Below are 25,187 nucleotides of genomic sequence, written 5' to 3' on the forward strand. Positions count from 1 at the left end.
CAGTCACCTCTGAGCTTTATTGTTCTAGTGTGCTCTCCAGTTCTAGCTCCCCACCACCACTCCACCACTGAGGATTTCCTCACTGGCTCTAGGGGACAGCCAGCCCTACACCCTCCTCAGCCTGTGCCTTCATTGTGGCCTCTTTGTGAGTAGCAGCTCCTTAAGTCCCAGTTGAAGAAGCTGTAATCCCAACCTCTGTCCTGTCCAAAGTCCCCCAGATGTTTACAAGTATGAGAAACTTCCGAGTCCAATCCATCTATCAGGCAATTAGTATAACCTTAATCCTACTGTAACAACCACCAGAGCTACTGGTCCACAAGTGAGTACTTGATTGAAAATTACCCAGAGCTGATTGCCAATGCACAATAAATAAAGATGACCATTTGAGGTGCTGCCAGCCGATGCCTTCTACCCTGGTGTCTCCACACTGAAAGCCCCTCGGAGATGTGCAAGCTATGAGCTTCCCTCCTTCAGTTGGAGGAACTGTGAGCGCTAAGGTATGACATCTCCATCACATCCCTTGGGCATGTGATGCCATTTGCTAAGAGGCCATTTGCTAAGTGCCTGGTAATCTGATAGTGATGTCAGCAGGAACCCGCCAGGGTGGCACCAGCCTACCAGTCACAAGGTCCACTCTCCAATCCCCTTCCCGGTCTCCAGTCTGTTCCCTAAAGGATCAGACCCTTTCGGCCCATGGGTCAGAGAGGATGAACAAGATACTACGTTGTTTTATAAACATAATAAAACGAAGAAAGGGAGGAAGAAAAAAACGAGGCTGAGACGAGGAGACAATTTTAGGTGGAAGAGTTAAAGTCTGTTCCAAGCACAGCTCGATGGGAAAGTCAGCTCTGTGAGGAGGTGTCTCCTGGCGCCGGGTCTGATGCAAGATGCCTTTCGTCTACAAGATCGAGTGGCATTCTGTATGCTATTCACTCATTTACATAATAGTTTGGCCATTGCTTCCTCCTACCATCCTCTAGTAAGTCCCTTGAGATTGTGAACCATGTCTGTCCTGGCTCAGAAAATTAAATATCTCCATTGCCCCAAGATCATCTAACATAAAAAAAAATCCAAAAGTTATGTCGATTCTGTTTAATTACCACCAGCACCTGGCCAGGGGCTCATACTGTTTCGTGATACAACGCTACATGTCAGACTATTTTCTGGGTTAATGAATGGTCTCTGTCCATAGCATTTTAATAGCTTCCCAGTGGCCTATCGAGTCTGATACAAGCTACATTGCCACTCTCCACTGAGGGGCACTTAGCACAACCTCCACCAGAACTGGAGAGCAGATGCCTTCTTCGCTGATGTCTCTGTATGTGGCTGTAATGAAGGCTGCTTAGCATTCAGTCACGTGACCTTAGGATACAAGGCCAGAAAATGCCTTCTCCCCAGAAAGCCAGGCCCGGGGGACGAACTGTACCCTCAGATGACATTGAGTCACTGGTGGTGCCCAGGTGGCTCGGTGAAGTAATGGGAAACACCGAAATGTTTTGTTCCAGGAATCCTGTCTCGCTGCAGTGTTGCTCGGTCTATAGAGTCCCTTCCTGCCGTACGTGAAGCCCTGGGCTCCATCCCCAGCAACACACAAATTAGGTGTGGAAATAAAGGCAGGGGGATCAGAAGTTCAAGGTCATTCTTAGTTGCACAGGAAATCGTTCCTCTCTTGTCCATTTAATTGTTTGTATCATGCTTAGATCTGTAATTTGACCCATTTGGGTCAAACTCAATGACTGACCAATTTCTGCCCATGTCTGAACACCTTCTATGGGTGATGCTTTTCTGGCTAGGGCATCAGACAGATGTCCTTTCTTTGCAGGTGCACACACTGGACAAACTCAATGTTGTCTACCTGGCATTATGTGTCCAACACTCTCTTTCTGGCAATTGAGGCCCAACAAGGATTTCACGGGTAAGAACGAGGCAAATGGGCAGCCTCAATGGTTAAAGCTCCTGCTGTGCGGGGATGTGGATTACAGGTCAGACCTCTAGAGCAACACAAGTCATGGATGGGTGGCAACAGCTCGCCTGTCATTCCAGACCAGGTGGTCACCAGCTAGACTAGGCACATCAGTGTGCTCTGAGTTTGACTTTGAGAACACACCTCAATGAATGAGATGGAGAAGTAAGGGAGGATGCTTTCTGACATCAACATCAGGCTTCTACATGCAAACAGACACTCGTGTGCACCCACAAAAAGCAAACATACATATGTACAACACACACATGTATGCACACATGCACACATACACACATGCTCATATACATGTGCACACATATACACATGCATACACACATGTATGTGCGCATAGATATGCACACACATATACACACGTGCATGTGCATGCACATGCACACACCTATGTGCACACATGTACATACACATACCCATACACATATACACATGCACAAACATACCCACACACATATACATGTGCACACACAAAAACACGCATGCACATGCACACACCTATGTGCACACATGTACATACACATACCCATACACATATACACATGCACAAACATACCCACACACATATACATGTGCACACACAAAAAACACGCATGCACATGCACATGCACACACAAACACATGTACACACACATGATAAATGAACAAGTTAACAGATCATCTGGTAACTGTGGCCACAGTAGGTTCACAGAGTTCCTGCCCAGCATTCACAGAGCCAAATGCTTGGCTTGCTATGGCTGGCTCTTTTCCCACTGTGCTGTGGTTTGTTTGGGTCTCCTGGAGACAGTCTGGCAGTCTGTGGGCTACAAGACTCCCTAAGCTTGTCAGACAGATTGCTCTGTTCCAGGCAGAGATGTTCCCTTAAACAGAACACCATCTTCCCTGTGCTGGCCAGAGAGGGGTGAAGAGTATCCAAGAAGAGTCGTGACAGCAGCCCCTGATACTGTCCTGCTTCATTGCTGATGCTACTACCTGGATTTCAGCTGAGGATGCCAACAGTGAGGGAGACCAGGCAGGTGGAGCAGTTTCGTGTTCTCAGTATTTTAAGACTGCCCCAGGCATTTTAAAGCTTGACTCTAAACTAGTCCCCGCCCCCTATGCTATCAAAATAGCCAGGCTTGTTTTAACGCTTTATGTTTATAGAGCATCCGTGACTCAGAAGGTTACAAACCAACTAGAACACACTAGGACATCAGCTGACATTGTCACGGGAGGCAAAGGAAAGCACAGGGACTAAGAGAGGGTACTGCCGAGTTAACTAAGGGTGTGGGTTCAGATCCTCTGGCACATAGGAGATGTGTAGCTGGGCAACTTACAACACTCCTGGGTTCCAGTGAGCTTGTCAGTAAAACGGAACAACACCGCTTTCCACGAGGGAACGCAAAGGGTGGGTAAAGGAACAGAGGCAGAAGGCTTGGGAAGTGTGAGCTTTCAACTCAGATCGGGCATGCGGATGACAAGTGACAATGGCAAGGGTGGTGGTGGTGATGGTGGTGATGATGGTGGTGATGCTGGTGGCAGTGGTGATAGTGGCAGTGGTGATGGTGGTGTCAGTGGTGGTGGTGGTGGTGGTGGTGGTGGTGGTGGTGGTGGTGGTGGTGGTGAGGGTGGTGGTGGTGGTGAGGGTGGTGGTGGTGGTGAGGATGGTGGTGGTGGTGAGGATGGTGGTGGTGGTGAGGATGGTGGTGGTGGTGGTGGTGAGGATGGTGGTGATGGTGGCAGTGGTGATGATGGTGGTAGTGGGGATGCTGCTGCTGCTGCTGCTGGTGGTGATGGTGGTGGTGGCAGTGGTGGTGGTGGTGGTGGTGATGGTAATACTGGTATCGAAAGTGAAAACGTGATAAGTGAAGGAGGTGATAGAGGTGAGCTGGTACCATGCTGCTAGAGATGAGAGAAAGAGACAGGGAAAGGTGGCCGTGCAGGTTCCACATCGTATGAACTCGTTTATCTGGCTGTGAAGAACCTCTCGGTCACTTCTCCCGATGGAAGCTAAGAACTCACACCAGGAAAACTAAGGAGGATCTGGCTGGTCTGTTACTCATTTCTTTTCTCTGGACCTTCTGGATAAGGTGCCCAAGGCAGAGAGTTGGGGAGTTCTGAGCCTCTCACTGAGCAGTCGCCTGACTGGTGCTTCGTAAGGACAGCAGCCACATGGACTCTAACCATGGATGCTCCGTGTGCACAACACGGTAGCCATTCTCCACTCTGGAAGGATGGAAAACGGCTCCGCTTTGGTGCCACGGAGCCCAGGGCCATCTCCAAAAGTGTGAACCTATCATTTCCTCTCAACCTCAATAAGCTGCTTCTAGAACATACAGGCAGTATAAAATTCACAAAGCAAACTCTCCCTCAAAACTTCCCCTGTGGAGGCCCTGAAGCTCTAGGACTCTGGGCTCAATCATCCACAGCCAACTCACAGGAGTCTGGGTCAGGAACCTAAAGATCGGGTTTTTTTCCTGAAGAGGACCCCTGAAGCAAAGATAAACTAAGCAAGCTACCTGGGAATCAAGCCCAGAACATTCACTCCAACAACACGACATTCAAATCATGCACCATGGTGGTTACAGCTTAAGAAAAATCTATTGGAGGTACACAAAGATGGGCAAACTAGCCAGATTCTGAAGGGACGGTGCTCAGGCTTTAACACCATCCCTGACTCAATTCACTTCCTGTTCTGAGCATTTCCAGTCATTGGGGAGCAAGGTCAGTAAAAGAGGAGGAGAAAGAACATTTGTTTTGAATGCTTCACGATCCTGAGTCTCTGTCACCTCTTGCACTTTTCTGTAACTCAGAGGGAAACTGAGGCAGCTGAGGTAACTGGAGTGGGATGCTGGGAAATGAGACCACCATTTCCTAATACTGAGCTGGGACAGGTTCCATCCGTCATGGGCAGCTTGTCTCTTGGAGCCAAGTTGGAGCCATTACAAATCCCAAAGTTGGATTGTAGAGATGGCTCAGTGGTTAACAGCACCTCCACTCTTGCAGAGAGGAGACTGGTTCCACTCCCAGCACCACGCACGGTGTGATCCAGAAACATCTATAACTCCAGCACCAGAGGATCTGACACCCTTTTTCTGATCTCTGGGAGGCACCAGGCGTACACCTGGTGTACATACGTGCATGAATGCAAACCATTCACACACAAAAAATGAAAAAGAAGTCCAAAAGCCAAAGAAGCAAGGTGTTCCAAGCGACGAAAACCTTGCAAGCATGCTCAGTCCTTCTGTCTTCTTCCCTTCCCAGCTGCCAACCTGGACCAGGGAGGAAAAGCTAGCACTGGAGATGCACAGGATATCTCTGGCTGCTCTCAGTGTCTTGTTTTTTCTCATGAGTAGCCTGGGTTCCCAGATTTTCTTATTTCTTTCCCCAAGGAAGAAACCTCGACAACGAAAATCCCAAGCCCATGTGAAAGACGAGTTGATTCCAGCTGCTTGGTACTTAACACTGGCAGACAAGCTCTAAGGACCACCACCAAGAAGACACAGCACAAGACAGCCCACACCAGATAATCCTCCAGCTAATCCAATTCCTTGATGACAAGGCAGGACATCAGAGGCAGCTATGCAAAAGTGAGTACAGGAAGTGGGGTGCTCAGGAGAGAGAAGGAACCCATACTCACAGGGCTTCGGTGCACCAGCCAATACGCCTTCTCCTGGCAATCCAGCGCATACCTGTCAGCTTTGTTCCTCTCCTTTCCAGTCCTAAAACAAAACAAAGGCTATGTTCAGGACCAGCAGCGATTCACATCTTTAGGTCTAAGGTGACCTCCATTCTTGATGACCTGGACCTCTTTCCCCATCTACTCAAAGAATGCACATGCTCCTTCCATAAAGATAGCAAACACCGCAAGTACCACCAGGTACCACTCCAGGTACCACTCCAGGTACCGCTCCAACATGTGTGGACTCATTCAATCCTGGATGGTTTACCCAAGGAACTTCCCAACCTCACAACTTGGGGAGGTCCCTTGTTTGCTGGGATCCTTAATGGCTTGTCTGTCACTGTTGAGTATGAAGGGTGAAGCAAGAGGAGGGAGGTGAAGGCCCTGCCGGGGCTACATTGTCTCTGGGAGTCTCAGGTGTGTCCCACTTCTCCTTCATGGTGCTGGGCTGCTATGATTTAGATGATGTCACCATGACCAAGTCCAGAATCAGATCTGTCGCCAAAGTCATTATGGAGCAAGCGGAGATGATCATGTGACCCACTATTCAGCCTCCCTGGCTTCATGCTGGTCTCTCTGCTTTGGCAAACAATATGATCAACATCTGGACAGGCAGGTAGCAATCCCCAGCAGAGCTGTGCTGGGGCAGCGAGGCTCTCAGGAAGTCCTATTTTCTCCTGTTTGTCCTTCTCTGTCACTCCACTGAGGTGGTGACAAGTCATAGCTTTTCCTCAGTCCTACTGGGGACCATAAAAGGTTATCCTGTTTTATCTAACCATCTCCCCTTTGCCACCGCAGGAGGAAGTGATGCCGGGCCTCCCCCTCCAGAAGGGAAGAAGTACTCATTATCACGCCAAGGGCACCGTTCAGTCCCACTTCCAAGGCTAGCTGTGCTCACATTTATTAACGTCTGTTTTCCCAGGCAACAGGAGATGACGCACACACCCTCCTCGAGACAGAGTCGGCAGATTTATTTCCCCATTAATGTTCTGGGAAGAACACAATAGCATCCAGAGAGCCAGATGGGTGAGCAGCACCATTCCAACAGGGTGTTCTACCAACCTCCTCTGGAAATTAAATAGAAACACTGTTGCCCCCGTTCCTCCTTAACAACCTAATGGATTTTCCACCAACTTAACCAGCCTGAGTCCGCTGGAGGATGGGCTGCAAGCACCTTGAGGTTTGTGTGGTTTCTATAACGCTCATTGGTCTTGTAAATAGAGCCGGTCTTTAACGAGCCCAGTGGGCCTTTCTGGATTTGCTCATCAGCAACCCTGTGGAAGGGGCAGGAGAGCTGTGACAGATGCAATCCCAAATAGCCAGTCAATAAGGAATTCATTTAGCTGCTTGTGTGACTTTCCCACACACACACGATGCCATTTGTTTGATCTTCTGTTCATTCACGGATTTATTGATCTCCTACTATCTTCTAATTACTGGGAGTCAAAACATAGCTTCAGCCTTTGGGCAGCTTTTAGTCTAAGCATCTCGAGAGTGCTCAAGTAAATACAGACTTGCCTGTGGTTTGCACTGTGAGGAAACACTGTAGACACTAAAGCAAAAGGCAAGGATGGTCTCTGTGGTGATTCTGAAATGTGTCTCCATGCCCTTCCCGTTAATGGACGGGGCTGTTTCCCCACTCCCTTAGAACCAGGTGGAATTTTGTGCCGACTTCCACCGCTAGATCGTCAGGCATAGCGTGTGTAATCTATGAGGTTGGGCCACAGAAGAGCGAGCCAGCCACATAACCACAAGGGGAGGGGGAAAAAGGAAGAGGAAGAAAACACAGACACACAGACACACACACACACACACACACACACACACACGTGCATAGAGCATGAAGGTGTTTCAAGAGACGTTTAACTGAGGTGGGAAAATGTAGGTTGGTGTCATTATGCAGTTGTATCTTGCAGACACAAGATAAAACGGGGCCTATCTTTGGACGAGAAGGAAGGAAAGCAGGAACGAAGGTTTGAGAAGGGGAGGGAGAGGGAGAAGAGGAGGGGCAACATGGAGGCAGACGTAAACGATCCTCACCATGCATCCCTGCATAGATGCAGGTTGTTATGAATATTTCTTAAGCGGTGGATTTCTACAGGTCGATTTATCTTATCTGGGTGGGCGGTTTATATCTTTATCAATAGGCTGTGAGTGTATTGTGTGGATGTATTGTGGACTGAGAATTTAACATATAAATCTGATTGATAAATTACAGCTTATTGAGTCCTGATTTCACTGAGTAGGTGGGAGTTTATACCTCAGCTACCAGGGGGCAGTCGTTGGGGAGTGTGAGCAGAGCCCGTGGCAGGAGCCATGATAGGCCAGCCCATGCTGGACTTCTAGAGCCCTGATTTTACCTGGTAGCTGGAACCAGAGTGTTCGAGGCTAGCAGAGAGCCACCAGGAGAGATACTAAAGAGATAAATTATGGTTAGTTCCATATGGTCCTACAGGTGCCAGAAATTACTCCAGGGACCAGAGTGGCCCACGGACTGCCTGGGTCAGAGAGTACTTGGGGGCAGTATGGAGCCACTGAAATAAAGATACCCCGCAGTGCCATGTGGCCCTACGGGTGCCAGCACTAGTGTGGGATAAAAAGTCCCGCCTGTTTTTTTTAATATTTACTGCAACAGGAAACCCCCCATCTTGAGTGTGGGCTGCACCACCGCATGGCCTGAACTGCACAGAAACACCAAGGCAAGCTGAACACCAACAGCTATCTCTCTCTCTCTCTGCTTCCTGAGGGCGGCTGCAGTGGGACCAGCTGCCTCACGCTCCTGCCACCGTGATGTCCATGCCATGGTGGACTGTAACTCCAAACTGTGGACCAAAATAAACGCCTCACCCCTGTGTACTACGGTCTCACTTCGGTTCCTAGGCTTGCCATTCTGGGTCCTGAAGTAAGAGAGGCATGTCAAAGCTGCAGATGGCCTACGGGAGACATGATACGAGTAAGAAATGAACCTTGTAGGGCCTGTGAGTTGCTCAGAGGTCTACATTTCACCCTCTGCTCCAGCCATAGAAGATGCCCACCCAGGACTCTCTCTTGTCTCCTCAGTTCTACGTTCTTAGAACATCCTCCCTCCCTCCTTCTCCCCGTTCCCCTCCACCCACCACTAACATCCTTCATAGCTTACATAATCCTATTTCCACAGGTCCCTCTGCAAACCCTTGTTGTGTGACCTTTATCTCACGGTACTGTTTGCTGGCCTGTACCTTCATCTGCACGGCTACGGCTCTCGTTCCCTAACCCTAGCCTGGCATTTACCACACAGACGCTCGTTATAGGCTGGTTGTAATCAAAGGGAACGGGGGAATGGGATACCCTACCAGTTGGTAAAGTGTTGGCCTCCCAAGCATGAGGACCTGAGTCTGATCCTCCAGCATCCATATAAAAATAATAGATATTTTTTTAAGCTAGGCTGGCTTTGTGTACTTGTAATTCCAGCATTGGAGAGGGAGGGACAGGCAGACCCCTGGAGTTCTCTCTGGCCCACCGACCTGGGTGACTTGGGACTAGAAAGTTTCAACTTCAAATAGTAAGGAAGCTGGCACCTGAGGAACGAGCCATGTTATCTTCTAGCCTGAGTACACACAGAGACAAATGCAGTCACACGCCGAAAAGTTAAATTAGATAAAACTAAGGAGCCAGGAAGGAGAGAGGAGGGACGACCGCCAGAGAAGCCCTGTGCTCACTTCCCACTCACCGGTACTGCTCCTTGGCCTGCATGATGACAAAATCCCACTTGTAATTAATCTTCTTGTTCAAGAAATCATAGTTTTCCTAGAGAAGAAAAGACAAAATGAGAGAGTAAGCTTCACAGGGTGGGCCGCAAACAGCAGGGCAGAACGCATCGAGCCATCAAAGGAGACCCACAGCTCCCCACGGCCCAGTGCCTCCTACAACATCACAAACGGGCAGACAGAATTCTCAAATGCCTTTGCAGCAGGCCTCCTCTGCCTTGTACAAAGTAACTGCATCCCAGGTCTGACTGGGAAGAAAGGAGGTGGAGGGTGAGGTTGGAAACTGTATTCGACAATGGGGCTCGAGAATCCAGAACGTGAGACAGGCCTGGTGGGTGGCATGGGCCTGAGATCCCAGCTTCTTAAGAGGCTGAGACAGGAGGATCCAGCCTGGGTAATACAGTGAGATCCTGTCTCAAAACAAAAATAAAAGGTTTTAAAAGAGCTGAGGGTATAGCTCAGAACACTGGCCTGCTAGGAAGGAGGAGGTACGGGGGAGTATGGGGGTAAGAAGGGAAGCAGGGGGACTGTAGAGATGGCTCAGTGGTTAAGAGCACTGACTGCCCTTCCAGAGGTCCTGAGTTCAATTCCCAGCAGCCACATGGTGGCTCACAGCCATCTGTAATGAGATCTGATGCCCTCTTCTGGTGTGTCTGAAGACAGCAACAGTGTACTCATATATAGTAAATAAATAAATCTGTTAAAAGAAGGAGGAGGAAGAGGAGGAGGAGGAGGAGGAAAGAAGGGGAGGAGAGTTGGGAAAAGAGGAGGAAAGAAGACCTTTGAAGTGTGTATGAAACCATCACAATGCAATACAATATTTTTCACTACTAACATATGCTAATACAGAATTTGCAAATATTAAACCTGACTTGATGTGGTGGATGGATGTGGGTAGGTGTGGACACAGTTTAAAGAATTAAACCCCATAAAGATTATTGCCCTCTACCAGATATGTCAGGCTTATGTCCTGGTTAATTTTTGCTGTCTACACAACCTAGAGTCACCTGGGAAAAGGGAATCCCAGTTGGTCAGGCTGGCTGTGGCACATATCTGTGGGGCATTGTCCTCTGGGATTGTTAATTGATTTAGGAATCCCAGCCCACTTCAGGCAGTACCATTCCTAGGCAGGTACTACAGACATCCTGAACTACAGAGAAAGCCAGCTGAGCACAGGCAGTGAGAAAGCCAGTAAACAGCATCATTCCTCCATGGTGCCTGCCTCAGTTTCTGCCTTGACACCCCTCAGTAACTGTGATCGCAAAGCATTAGCTGGAATGACAAGCTTTCTTCCCGGAGTTGTGTTTCATTCATGATATTTATCACAGTAATAGCATGAAACTAGGATACCTTCTGAAGTTTCCGGCATGTCCTTTGGGAAATCTGATCCACTCAGGCAAAAACATGTCTTTCCTGTTATTTTCACACCATGAATTTAAGTTTAAATGTGTTAACCCAGGGCTCTGTGTTATTATGTATATTAAGTTATCTCATTCGAGTACAACCAAAGGACCAGGACAGGCACAATATCCCTTATAACCACCAAGGCAGGGGCTTAAGTTGCAGCAGGAGAGAGCTGAAGCTACACATAGAAAAGAATATGCTTCAGTAAGCTGTAAACAGATCAATGGATGGGTAGAGGAATGGTAGGTGGATGATGGATGGATGGATGATGGTTGGATAGATGGACACATGGATGATGGTTGGATGGACATATGGATGGATGATAGGTGGATGATGGATGGTTGATAGGTGAATGATGGATAGATGGATGGATGGATGGATGGATGGATGGATGATGGATAGATGGATGATAGGCGGATGATGGATGGATAGATGGATGGATGGATGGATGGATGGATGGATGGATGGATGGATGAACGGATAATGGTGGATAATGGAAGGATGGAGAATACATAGATAGAGGACAGGTGGGTAGATAAATGAAAGATATATAGAGAGACATAGTGATGTAGAAAAGAGGGAAAACATCTCATGACTACATTCTACTCCATTATAAAAACTCGGTACCTTTTCATATTCTTCTAAAATCCCCTTCTTCTTGATATTTCGCTTAGCTAGATAGATGGCTGGAAAGGAAAACAATGGCGTTCTCCATCATGGTCAAACTCCAAATCCCCAGGTAGCCAGAAAAGATTGTTCAGCCAACTAGCTTCCCTCCCTCTTCCCCAGCCACCCCTCCAGGGACACTTCCAATACAGATGTGAGCTGACGCAAAGGTCATGAAGACAGCAAGGCCAATGTCACCCAAAGGCGGCACGCAAATCAGCAGCACGTTAGGAGAGAGCAGAGCAAGCGAACTGTTTACCATAGTCGGTGTCCTCAGCTGGCCACTGCTGAGTGGGCCAGAAGTACGGCGTCTACAAAGAAAGCAGGAAAGCCGTGGTTACTCCCAGGAAAGCCGGAGCTGGGAACTCGGGGATGAGAAAAAGAACCTCTGCACCACTTCTAAACTCCCGATCGGTGAGGATATAAACATATATATATATATATATATTTATATATATATCCATATATATTTAACGTTCCGGGGACGATCTACCTCACCTCGCCACGGAAGGTCAAGAGTAAAGCTCACCTGAAATCGATAGAGGCTGCTGTCAGGTTTGAGGACGAGATTCTTCGGGTCTTGCAAAGGGTAGATGTAGCCGTACTTGACGATGAAGTTACCCAAGTTCTGCGCCTCTGGGGAGAAGGAGTTCCCACATAAAAGTTAAAAATGGAACCGAAGCAAGAACTTGCAGCTCAGCCAGTGACCACCAAACTCCACAGCATAAGACCTGTGGGGCCTGGGACAGAGGCTCTCTCTCTCTCTCTCTCTCTCTCTCTCTCTCTCTCTCTCTCTCTCTCTCTGACCTGGGACAGAGGCTGGCTCTCTCTCTCTCTCTCTCTCTCTCTCTCTCTCTCTCTCTCTCCTCTCTTTTTTAAGATTTGTTTGATTTCCTATGTGCATGTCCATGGACATAATGTAGTGTAAGGGTTTGTCCTCATGAGCACGTACATGTGTGTGGGTCAGAGGTCATGACGGGTGTCTTTATCGCTCTCCATCTAGTTTGTCAGACTGGGTCTCTCATTGAACCTAGAGCTCACCGTTTCAGCCGGACTGGCTGGCCGGTGAGCCCACAAGATCTCTCCTGACTCACCTCCCTCCCAATGCTGGGATTACAGACTTGTGCTGCCTTTTGCCCGACTGCTAGGAGTTTGAACTCGAGTCCTCACGTTTGCACACAGAACACTTTACCCATGGAGCCATCTCCCCAGCCCAGGCCTTTGCTTCTGACTCTGGCTGTTTTGTCTAGGAAGGTCCTGTCTCGCCAACTGAGATGTGCATTTCTTAGTGGCTCCTGCAAAGCCTCCTTCCGGCTTTCCCCCTTTAGAACTGCATGCACGGCAACCAGTAGCTGCATAGGCGAAGGCCTCACCGAGGTTAGAGATCCAAAGGCGCTGGATGATCCATTGCAGAACATCGCCTCCTGCAAAACAGAGACGGACCTGGTGAGCATCATAACCACTTAACCTAGCCCAGGACCACCGTGCCGCCCTCCACAAAATGCATCTTCACTGTTTGGTGGTGGCCCTGTCCCTGAGCAACCCCACCCATTCATTCAAATAATTCAAAGCAACTAATATCCACCAAGACATGCCCCCACCAGATCCTCCACTATGCAATGCCTTTTCTTTATAAGTTTGTCCGTATTTGTTTGTTCACTCGCTTGCTTGCTTTTTGTCGAGCCTCACTAAGTGGCCCAGGCTGAGCGTGAAATCACTATATGGTCCAGGTAGTCTTGAACTCATAATTTTGACTCCATCTCCTGAGTAGCCATGCTCAGTCTTGACCTCACTCGATGTATTCATTTATCTTTTGATAGTAAAAATGATTTAAGGACCACCACTCATCAAGCAAACAGTAAACAGACTGAGTCTAAGCATAAAGAAAAAATAGATTCCAGGCCAGCTAGGGTTCTGAATGGAGTTTAGGCACACGGAAGTGAACCAGAAGAAAGGATTAGAATTAAAGGCAGGCTGAAGGCAGGGGTGATGGCTCTCTTGTATTTAAGTCTCCAGGTATGGCACTCAAGAGCCAGAGAGCTCTAAATTCAAACCTTGAGGTTGCCGCGAAGGTACTGTCATCCGAGTGGAGGAGGGAACCTATTTTAGTAACATCTTGTAGGTTGATACAAAACTTTGGAACATAGAATGTAGGATCCCTTTGTGCTTTTGCCTTGGGCCTTGCAAAGTTCTGGCTGGGGAACCGCACTGAGCTAAGGCTGCATTAGACGGAAGGCAGGAGAGGCAGGCAGGGATGAGTCAAGAGCGACGGCGCGCTCAGCCTCACAGCCCCGAGCATGGGTGTTTATCTCAGGGTGGAGACAAATAAGTCCAGAGAAGTCTGAGGGTCCTGTAGAACCTGGGGGAGGAGTGAGCTTGTTTCTCAGCCCGAGGCCTCCGGCCTCACAACCAGATGCTTTCCGTACAGAGCAATGGCGTCTCCGAAGAAAGACGAGATGCCCGAAACCGAACTCCCCGACTCAGAGCACCCGTAAATGGCAATGGCCACGCTCCCCACATCCTCAGCCTGATTCCCTAAGGCAGAATCTGGTCCCCGCCTGCCTGGGAACTGGCCCCCAAAACATGCCGGAAAAAATGTCACAGGATCTCGAGATCCTTTCATCCGTATCTATGTGGCTAGTGGTCCTAAACGCTTCCCTCTTGAGCGGTAGAGAAAGGATACTTCTTTTACAGCCTTCCAAAGAGATCAATTATGATCTCCTTATATCCCCCAGGATATAATGACCTGACACCATCGTGGTTAAGTATGAACAACCTGTACCTCCTCCTCACATATCGTGTAGGCTGAGATGGACAATCAGCCACCATCCCCATCGGTAGCTACACGCCACACTACTGCCTCCCAGCATCCTCACCTCCTGGGCCTCAGCTTTGACTCGCCCTACGCTGGTGGTTCCAAAGCAAAACTCTTCATCTAAAATTCTGCTTCAAATCCTAGGCCTGCCTGTGCCAACCAACATGCCACGCCACATCTCTCTTTAAAGGCACGCATCTCGCGAGGCCGCCTCAGGCAGACATCAGACTGATTAGTACTCTCTGCTGAGGAGCCCGGGACTTTCTCATCCACTTAACTGCTTCCTGAAATAAACCAAATGAATTTACAGTGCCACCAGCATCTGCACCGAGGGACTGTGCTGGCAGCACGGCAGGCTGGCGGTTTCAGGCTCCACAGCCGACCGATCCCAGAAGCCCTGGCTCCTGCCGTTGAAGAAGCTGCATACGCGCATTTGTTATCCCTGGCTCTGCCTTGGCAGCATGGGGGCTCCTCTCTCGTGGTGTGTTTCTACAGAAGGTGGGACTCAAGTGAAGACAGAAGATAGGGCAGAGGGGCAATCTCACCCAAATCCAGAAATCACACATAACCCATGTGCACGGGAGAAAGAGCGTGTGTGAGTGTACACACACACACACACACACACACACACACACACACACACACACACATGCTCGCACACTGACATGGGGCAAGATGGAGTCTAAGTCTCAAAGCCAGACTCAAATTCAAGGTCAGTCCTGCATGGGCTCAGTACCCTGGGGACTAGTTCTCAACCTCTTTACTGTTTCAGTACTGGAGACTGAACCTAGGACTTCATGTGTGTTGGGCAAAAGTCGTACCTCTAAGCCACAGTTACAGCTTGGGCGTCTTTATTTATCTAGCGCCCCATCTGTGTAAAACAGAGGTTGTCATACCTACCCCTATCTTTATCGTGGGTGTTGGCAGACACAAAGGAGGGAACTGCCAACCTTTTTGGGGTTTTTGCATATTTTCTTTGTTTACATTTCAAATGTCCCCTTTCCCAGTTTTCCCTCCAGAAGCCCCCTCTCCTGTCCCCTCTTCCCCCTGCTTCTATGAGGGTGCTCCCCCACCAACCCACCTATTCCCACCTCCCCGTCCTGACATTCACCTACAGTGGGGCATCCAGCATTGACAAGACCAAGGGCCTCTCCTCCCATTGATGCCCAACAAGGCCATCCTCTGCTACATATGCGACTGGAGCCATGAATCTGTTCGTGTGTACTCTTTGGTTGGTGGTTTAGTTTCCGAGAGCTCTGGGGGATCTGGTTGGTTGACATTGTTGTTCTTCCTATGGGGTTGCAAACCCCTTAAGGCTCCTTCAGTCCTGTCTAACTCCTCCATGGGGACCCCGAGGAACTGCCAACATCCATAAGCTGTGACACATCTGCCACACATGGGCCCTTGAGCAGAAGGACGGTCTCTTTCATCCCTGCCTCCTTCCTCTCAGGCTGGGTTTTCTGTTGCCACTGTACAGTGAGAAAATGAGGGCAGGCCGGGAAAGAGATACTCGAGGGATTAAACCCCAGGTGTTCCACTCCTGTCTAGGGCTCTCTGCACGGCTCACCCAGAACTGATTCCTCTATTCATTTAACAAAGGTATCCTTATGCGCACACTCACTCCGAGCTCTGGGGTTACCAACAAGCAACCTCCCACTGAAGGGTCCTTTCTAGTCCAGAGTTAACAAATTCAGAGCAGTAATGACAGACAGCCGCCAGGATGCCTTCCAGGATGGCTGCCTCTTTTTTTTTTTTTTTTTTTTTTTTTTGGATCTTTTTTTCGGAGCTGGGGACCGAACCCAGGGCCTTGCGCTTCCTAGGCAAGCGCTCTACCACTGAGCTAAATCCCCAATCCCTGGCTGCCTCTTAAACACTGGGAAATGACTACCCATAGGTCTTCACTCTCGGGATGCCCAGGGCCACTCTGAGTCCCAGTCTCCCGTGTGTCCCTGAGCTGCTCTGAAGCACTCCAACTGGGTCTCCCATTTATTGCACTGGAGGAACCCTTGACATGCATCAACCTTGTCTTGGTTTTCTCACTGTGAGGCATGAATGGTGATCCCTGTCTGAGAGAAATGTCGCAGGAGTGTGCTGCTCAGGGGCTGCGTATGCAGCAGTGGCTGAGGGGTGGTGAAAGCCTGAGTTATCCCTCCCCGTGTCCGTTAGCATCCATAAAAGAGTTGGGATAGGCAGGACCACCCTGATGATTTTTATTTTACACAGCAAATCAATATTATATTATAATGTATCATGATATATATATTATAGATTCCTATTCATATATATTTTTATTCAAAGCAATCAGAAGGATGATGGGAGACAGCCTGTCTCTGCAACATAAGGCACCTTGTGTAAAAACATGTGCAGTCCAAGTCCTGGGGCCCGCTCAGTTCATAGAGCGCTTTGTACATAAGCTTGAGGACCTAGGGTTTTTTTTGTTTGTTTGATTCATTCATTCATTCATTCATTTGTTTGTTCATTCATTTGTTCATTGTTTTGTTTTTAAAGCCAAGCGTGGCAGCAGGCATGCTGCGGGGACAGATGGGCAAGCCAAAGAGCAGTTAGGGTTCCTGTTTCAAAAAAAAAAGAACAAAGTAGATAGCATCTAAGAGAGATGGCTCAGTGGTTAAGAGCACTGACTGCTCTTCCAGAGGTCCTGAGTTCAAATCCCAGCAACCACATGGTGGCTCACAACCATCTGTAATGGAATCTGATGCCCTATTCTGGTGTGTCTGAAGACAGCTACAGTGTACTCATATATAGTAAATAAATCTTTAAAAAAAAAGGGTCAACAGCCAAGCTTGACCCTCTACATACACCATACACGTGCAGAGAGGCAGAGGAGGAGAGAGAAATACAGTGAGGTCATAGGTATGAGGTCACAGGTAGGGTCAAGAGCACAGGCTCACAAATCCCTGGTTCCGAGAAGCCGTCTGCTTCCGCAGGCCACACACCTTGTCCTGACACAAAGCATGGGTAACTGAGAAAGCAAAATGCATCCTTATGTTCACACACACACACACACACACACACACACACACACTAATGTCCCCAAGTGATACTCTGGAGCACCCTTAAACCCTCACACAAGGAGGAACCAAGGATCTGCCCCACAGGGAGAGCTCAGGGTCTGAATGTGGATTCGAAGGGTGAAGAAAGACAGAAGCCCTGTTTCCCAGCCAAACAGCAGTAAATACTTTAGTTTTGAAGACTTAACGCTGTCTGGGTTGCTCTGGTGTCTCTGTTGCTGGAATGGTACAGCAGCCGTAGATTACAGGTAACAGAAATGAAACCTCGCTTACAAACACAGGCAGGCTGTGGGTGGTTGGGCTGTGTCTAGGCTAGGCTTCTGCTGCTGTGCAAAACTCCATAACCAAAAGCAGCTCAGGGAGGACATGGGGTTTATTTGATTTATGTATCTTATGTCACGGTCCACAGAGTGGAGCCCAGACAGGAACCTGGAGGTAGGAACTGCAGCAGAAGCCATGGAGGAGTGCTGCTTACTGGCTTGCTCCTTCCTCATGGCTTGCTCAGCCAGGGTTCTTATACAACTGAGGACCCAGCAGTGACACTGTCCCCCTCCGTGGGCTGAGCCTGCCCTCATCAATCACTAAATAAGAAAATGCCCTATAGATTTGCCTACAGGTGATCTGATGGAGGTATTTTAATTGGCTTTCCTCTTTCAAGCTTGACTGTAGCTTGAGTCAAATAGACAATAACATCACCATCACCACCACCATCATCACCATCACCGTCAACATCACCGTCATCGTCATCATCATCACCACCATCACCATCACCACCATCACCATCACCACCATCATCACTACCACCACCATCACATCACCAACACCACCACCATCATCACCACCACCACCATCATCACCATCACCGTCAACATCACCGTCATCGTCATCATCATCACCACCATCACCATCACCACCATCATCACTACCACCACCATCACCATCACCAACACCATCACCACCACTATCACCATCACCACCACCATCACCATCACCACCACCACCATCACCATCATCACCATCATCACTACCACCACCATCACTATCACCACCACCACCACCACCACCACCACCACCACCATCATCACCATCACCAACACCATCACCACCACTATCACCATCACCACCACCACCATCACCATCACCACCACCACCATCACCATCATCACCATCATCACTACCACCACCATCACTATCACCACCACCACCACCACCACCACCACCACCACCACCATCATCATCATCATCATCATCATCATCAAGCAACCAGGGCATCCTGTGTGCTCAAGTTTGCCAGTCCCCCTGTAGATTTTGTTTCAAATCACAACTAAGCCACATTACCTGTCATGGCATGAGGGACACTGGTGACCAAGACTCTCTGGTTCTGCATTCTGACTCCCGTCTCTGGGTTCTGCATGTCCTTCACGAGTGCTTCAATCTGGAGAAAAAAAAAAACAGAACAGGAAGAACCTGCTGAGTGGAACTCTTCCAGAAGCTTTTCGAACCACATGCAGGATCCAAAAACGCAAAGGGGACCCAGGGGCTTCCAACCTGGTGCCGGAGCCAAATAGACACAAAGCAGCTACTGTACAACCAGAGAACCCTGTGTGTGCTCTGTAGATAGGTGCCTCCCTGGCTGGGAGGCCCCGAGGGATGGATTCTGATCTGGGAAATGCGCAGAGGCTCAAGAGCGGACTGCCCTCAACAAGAGAGATTGTCATCGACAGAAAATGAGAGAACACCACAAGCAGATGCAGTGAGATGAAAGAGAAGAAGTGTTGTTTGCAGTGGGAATGGCAGGTAGAGACCAGGCCATAGCGGTCTTCCCAGGGTTCTCCCGAGTTAGAATTTGGAACAGCAGCAGTTACCAGAGAACAATATATCCATAACAAGGAAAAGGAGGCAGGAAGAGGTTTCCGAGGTAGAAAAAGGGTGAGACGGTCCCTGGCTGATACTAAGTCTCATGTACAGGGCTACTAAGTCTCAAATGTCACCTCCTCAGGAAGCTCCCATTAATAGAGACTATCACAGTCCCTCGCTAGACCATCCACACCTCCAGTGGCCATCATTGTTTTAACAAGCAGGTATATCTCTGGGGAATGCTGGGAAACCAAATGTGATAGTTGGCACATGTTTGACCCAGGGAGTGGCACCATTAGAAGGTGTGGCCTTCTTGGAGGAAGTGTGTCACTGTGGGGGTGGGCTTGGAGACCCTCCTCCTAGCTGCCTCAGATGCTGAGTCTGTTCCTGCCTTCCTTTGGATGAAGATGTAGAACTCTCAGCTCTGACTGCACCATGCCTGCCTGGACACTGCCATGCTCCCGCCTTGATCACAATGGACTGAACCTCTGAACCTGTAAGCCAGCCCCAATTAAATGTTGTCCTTTATAAAACTTAACATTGGTCAAAGTGTCTGTTCACAGCAGTAAAACCCTAACTAAGACACCAAAGAACAATGGCGGTCCATAGCCTAAGATTGCCTAGATGCAACCATTCCCTCTACCCTCTGGGAAGATATTGCAAGATCCCAGCAGATGTTAAAGCCACAGATAGGACTACGTCCAGGATATGTTAATTTATCCTAAACAGACATCGCAATGATAAGCTTTAATTTATATATAATACACAAGAAGTATTCTGGCTTGCATCATGGGGGATCTGAAAAGTCCCTCCAAAGATTTATGTGCTGAAGGCCTGGTCCCCAAATCTGTATAGAAGTAGGCCTTTGAGGAAGCCATTGGATCATGAGGAGTCTCCAATGGGAGATTCCATCTATGATATCGGAATCTGACAGACTATCGGGGGTGATGGAAACTTAGAGGGAGGGTGGGAAGGAGTTGGTGAGGGTAGGGTCCTTGAAGATATGTCCCTGCAAGCTACATCCTGTCTCGCCTGCCCCTCTGTCTCCCGTCCTCTCGCCTTCCCACTCCCCGTTTATAATGTTTGGACTAAGGTTGATCCCAAGTTAGCAATGGAGAGAAGTGAAACTCCTGATAAGGAGAAAATGCTCTAACAAAATACGACGAAGACCAAGTCCAAAAGATCACAAGCCCCTTAGAGAGCTAGGGAGGCAGTGCTCCCAGAACAAATCTTACAAGACACACAGAAGAGGAGGCAATAGGAAGATAGATACTACAGTGTCTCCAGGCTAAAGGGCAGCTAGGCCCACAGGCTCAGACCCTGAACCAACAGATGAGAACCAAGAACCCCCTCTGTCTTTCTCTGGTCCACAGCTCTATGCTGAAGTCTGTGAGCTGCACACACTTGGACATACCCTCAGGACCAGCCTAGACCTGTCCTCGATAATGCCCAAAGCAAGCAGCTCCCCAGTTGCTAGCTTCTTCTCAATTTCACAAATTCGATATTATCCTAGCACCTCCCACGCTTTGTGGCCACTCTGATAGACATGTCCTTTGCACCTTGAAGGTGCTTGTGGTCAGAAGCAAAATGAACCCTAGATTCTCATCCCAAGTCCTGGGATTATTTTTTCTTAACTGAGCTAATTTATATGGTTTGATAATAACTTGATATCTAATTAAGCAACTGTTAGAATGCTTTATAGAAAAAGAGATGTGTGTGTGTGTGTATGTATACACACATGTACTATACAAATAAAGACATATAGGCAGAATAGTCACTATCCAAAATGCATGATACCAGAAGTGTTTTGTATTTCAGATTTGGGGATATTCACTTCTACATGGTATCTCTCAGAGATGGAAACATATCTAAACACGAAATTCATTTTTGCTTTATCTACTGCCTTTGAGATGTAGCCAAAAGAAAATTTTATGCAGTACTCTAAATTATTTTTCACATGAAATAGGTTGTGTGTATGCATGTGTGTGATATGTGTGCATGTCTGTGTGAAGTGTGATGTGTGTGTATGTGTGTGTGTATGATGTATGTGTATGTGTGTCATGTATGTGTATGTGTATATGTGTGTATGTGTGTATGTATGTGTATGTGTGTGATGTGTGTATGTATATGTGTGTATATGTGTGTAATGTGTATGTGTGTATATGTGTGTGATGTGTGTGTGCATGTGTGTGATATGTGTGTATGTGTGGTGTGCGTGTATGTGTGTGTGCTGTGTGTGTGTTAATATGTGTGTGTATGTGCGTGATGTATGTATGTGTGTATGTGTATATATGTGTGTGTATGTGTGTATATGTGTGTGTGATGTGTGTATGTGTGTGTATGTATGTGTATATATGTGTGTGTATGTGTGTATATGTGTGTGATGTGTGTATGTGTGTGTATGTATGTGTATATATGTGTGTGTATGTGTGTATATGTGTGTGTGATGTGTGTATATGTGTGTGTATATATGTGTATATGTGTGTGATGTGTGTATGTGTGTATGTATGTGTATATATGTGTATGTATGTGTGTGTATGTGTGTGTGATATGTGTATATTTGTGTGTGATATGTGTGTGTGTGTATGTGTGTGTGCGCGTGTGTGTAGTTTTTTGATTCTGGTATCAGGCTGATACCCACAGCTTCCGATTCTGAAGCATTTGGTTTCAGGTTTTTAGTTTTGTTTTTACTAGGGATGTTGGGAGCATAAGCTGCCATGCTTGCATCCCTTTATACCAGTAGCATGCACGCAGTAATGCATCGGTGGAACTCAGCAACTGGCCTGTTTAGACATCAGTGGGTGAAAACCCAACCCCATCACTGAAACAAATTCAGGTACTTATTGAGCACTGGGAGGGTATAAAACAGTGAAAAATGCACCCCCAGTCCTCAGAGATGCACCCCCAGTCCTCAGAGATGCACCCCCAGTCCTCAGAGATGCACCCCCAGTCCTCAGAGAGTGGTATGAAAAATTAACTAACATAAAAGCAAGGAATCTGGGTGCCAGGAGAGCTCAGTTCAAAATTCTGCTCCAATCGAGAATCGAGAAGCCTTCAACTGTGAAATTTGGGGGCAGGTGGCATAACACTCGTAGCATGCATGGAGTCCTGGGTTGTACACCCAGAGTCCAAACAAAGAAACAAAGAGCCAAAGCTGAACATTTTATCTGTTTGTTCGCATCTCCATACACTGGAGCGCACGGCCCTGTTCATCACGGGGATGTTGTGAAGAGTGAACATGAGACTGAGCACTGAAGCATTAAGGTGCACCACAGTACTCATGAGACCAAAATTACACAGCGAATTATAAACAAGGGCAATGCTTGTGGTATTAAAAGCCAGACAAGGAAGGTGACTAAAATAACCCTCAAAACTCTATGAGGAGGGTGAGTAAGATTGCCCTCAGTCGTGAGAGCTGGACTGTACTCCCACAGGGGGATGGTGTGGAAGAGTGCAGAGCCTCTCTACATGGGAGGGAGGCTGAGGCTCACACTCTTGTATACACAATAGACAGTGACATAGACATGGCTCAAAGAAACTAAAGTTCAGCTTTAAGAATGCCCTGTGTGGGGCTGGGGATTTAGCTCAGTGGTAGAGCGCTTACCTAGGAAGCGCAAGGCCCTGGGTTCGGTCCCCAGCTCCGGAAAAAAAAGAACCAAAAAAAAGAATGCCCTGTGTGATCCAGCCATCCGGCCCCTACACATTCATGTAAAGGAGCTGAAATCGGGATCTTTAGAAGACTCTGCATCCACGAGTTAACTCCATCATTTATTCACAATGGCTAAGGCATGGGAAGAATGTGCATAGACATAAACAAATGAAGAGATGAGTAATATGTCACACACACACACACACACACATGCACATGCGCACATACACATGCACGCACATGTACATGCACATACACACAAGCACTCATGCATGTGCACATATACATGCACACACAAGCACATGAACACACACACACACACACACACACACGCTCACATGCACACATAGCACACCAGAAGACAAGTCTGTAATATTCAAAGATACAGATGGGCAGTGCAGACAAAATTCATTTTGGTAGAGGAATAATTCATTCACAGAAGTGGACTGAGTGCTCATATGAAACGATGTTTAAAGGCAAAATCAGCTTAAGGGATGCTGGGGGCTAAGAGGAGAAAGGGGGATTTGCTAATTGAGAGGTGTAAAATGTCAGCAAATGGGACTCAATCCTAGAAACATGCTGTACAATACTGGGTTGATTGGAGGGGGGAGGGTGTGTTTTGTTTTTTTTATTTTTCAGTTTATAATACTGGGCCAAACACTTAAAAATCTAAGTTAGACCTCCTGTTAAATCTTACCGCAATAAAATAAAATTAAAAGTAAACGAGAGAGACTAACCCAGTTGCAGTGTGGAGGTTAAAGATCATCCAGGGAAGCCCTGAACTGAAAGTTCTACGTGCTGCCTCCCTCCCACTCAGCCACCTCGCCTTGAAACTAAAGGGCTCCCACCTCCTCAAGAGTGTGGGCGCTGGCCTCATTTGGCACCGAGAGGTACTAGGTAGGATTCATGTTTGTTGCAGCTAAGCTGTCATCTCAGGATCCAGGCTGGGATCAGGTGGGTGGCCCAGGCCACTCCCACACGCAGGCCAAAGGTCAGCCTGAAGCGGAGATCCAGCAGCTCCAGGAGCCCCTCATTTACTACTCATGTCTGTCTGTCAGTGAAGAAACCTTCCCAGTTCACAGTTCCATTAGGAATGAAAATTGCAGCCAGGGTCTGGGCAGGTGGCTCCGCCTGTGCTAAGCACAAAACCAAGAGGAGGACCCAAGGTCAATGCCCAATACTACCACACTCGTAAAACGGTCTATTCCATGTAATCCCAGAGCTGGAGAGGAAGATCCCTGGCCTATTCTAATGGTGAACCCCAAGTCCTAGTGAAAGGCCCTGTCTCCAAAACAAAGTAGATGTTTTCTGAGGAGTAACACCCAAGCTTGGCTTCTGGCCTCCATACACATATGCAGATATACAAATACACAAGCAAGTACACACACACACACACACACACACACACACACACACACACACACACACACACCACTATGGGTTCAGTATTTTTGGCCTTCTGTGAGATAAAAATTTAAAGATGTCTCAGGTCAGATGTCATCCATGAGGCTAAGTAGCAGAGACAGAATTGGAAACCCCAGGGGTCAAAAGTGGAACTGGGAGACAGCTGCAGCCAGGGAGCTGGCCCAGGGACCAAGGACGCCATATGACTAGGAAGGAGTGAGTGTATGGGAGGGGATCATCACATCCGGCCCAATACTCTTATTGTGCCAACTTTCCAAGAGTTCTTAGCTCTTGTGAGTCTCAGAGACATAGAAGTACCTGACTTTCTGAAGTTAAAACCAAGACTCCTTTTTCTCATGTTTGTTGCCAAATTGAAAGGATAAATTCACTTACAATATGTGTGTGTGTCATGTATATGTGCATATATGTGTGTATGTGTGTATGTATGTGAATATGTGTGTATGTGTATGTATGTGTATGTGTGTATGTGCGTGTATATGTGCATGTGTGTATGTATGTGTATATGTGTATATGTATATGTAAGTGCATGTATGTGTGTATGTGCGTGTACATGTGCATGTATGTGTGTATGTGTATGTGGTGTGTGTGTGTGTGTGTGTGTGTGTGTGTGTGTGTGTGTAGGCTGGAGGACAACCTTGGTTCTTGTCCCTCAGGCCACCACCTTGTTTTAGAGTGTCCCTCAATCAGGGTTGAGTACAGCATCTGGGGGGTTCCACCTGTCTGTGCCTCCCTGCTCTGGGATTACAAATGTGCACCACCACACATGGATTTTTTAAATATATATGAGCTCTGGGCATTTTACTGAGTTATCTTTCTCACCCTCAAAATTGTTTTGTTAGATGAAACAAAGCTGTTTCATGCAAGTGAGGACCCATAGGTTGGAGAATAGACCGGATCCCACCTTAAAAGTTAGAAACCCTGAGTTTCCCCAAGAGAAAGTCGGCAGATTTGATTCCTTGT

The 25,187-nt window shown here is 47.8% G+C and overlaps 1 protein-coding gene and 1 long non-coding RNA gene across 2 annotated transcripts in view; one reads left to right on the plus strand and one right to left on the minus strand.

Moving 5' to 3' along the window:
* Positions 1 to 25,187, minus strand: part of Rgs9 (regulator of G-protein signaling 9) — a 73,840-nt gene that overhangs the window by 39,940 nt on the left and 8,713 nt on the right. Inside the window, exons 2-8 of the mRNA NM_019224.2 lie at positions 18,635 to 18,731; positions 12,826 to 12,876; positions 11,982 to 12,088; positions 11,712 to 11,763; positions 11,414 to 11,472; positions 9,346 to 9,422; positions 5,595 to 5,676 (exon numbers count right to left, since the gene is read on the minus strand). Coding sequence (NP_062097.1) covers positions 5,595 to 5,676; positions 9,346 to 9,422; positions 11,414 to 11,472; positions 11,712 to 11,763; positions 11,982 to 12,088; positions 12,826 to 12,876; positions 18,635 to 18,731 — 525 coding nt within the window. The remainder of the gene's footprint in view (positions 1 to 5,594; positions 5,677 to 9,345; positions 9,423 to 11,413; positions 11,473 to 11,711; positions 11,764 to 11,981; positions 12,089 to 12,825; positions 12,877 to 18,634; positions 18,732 to 25,187) is intronic.
* On the plus strand, positions 2,811 to 7,852 carry LOC102550782 (uncharacterized). The gene is made up of 3 exons (XR_015632212.1): positions 2,811 to 2,991; positions 5,351 to 5,544; positions 6,435 to 7,852. It is a non-coding gene; the product is annotated as an uncharacterized LOC102550782 (long non-coding RNA).

The sequence above is a fragment of the Rattus norvegicus genome, chromosome 10, assembly GCF_021556685.1.
Source record: "Rattus norvegicus strain SHRSP/BbbUtx chromosome 10, alternate assembly SHRSP_T2T, whole genome shotgun sequence".
In the NCBI taxonomy this organism is placed as follows: domain Eukaryota; kingdom Metazoa; phylum Chordata; class Mammalia; order Rodentia; family Muridae; genus Rattus; species Rattus norvegicus.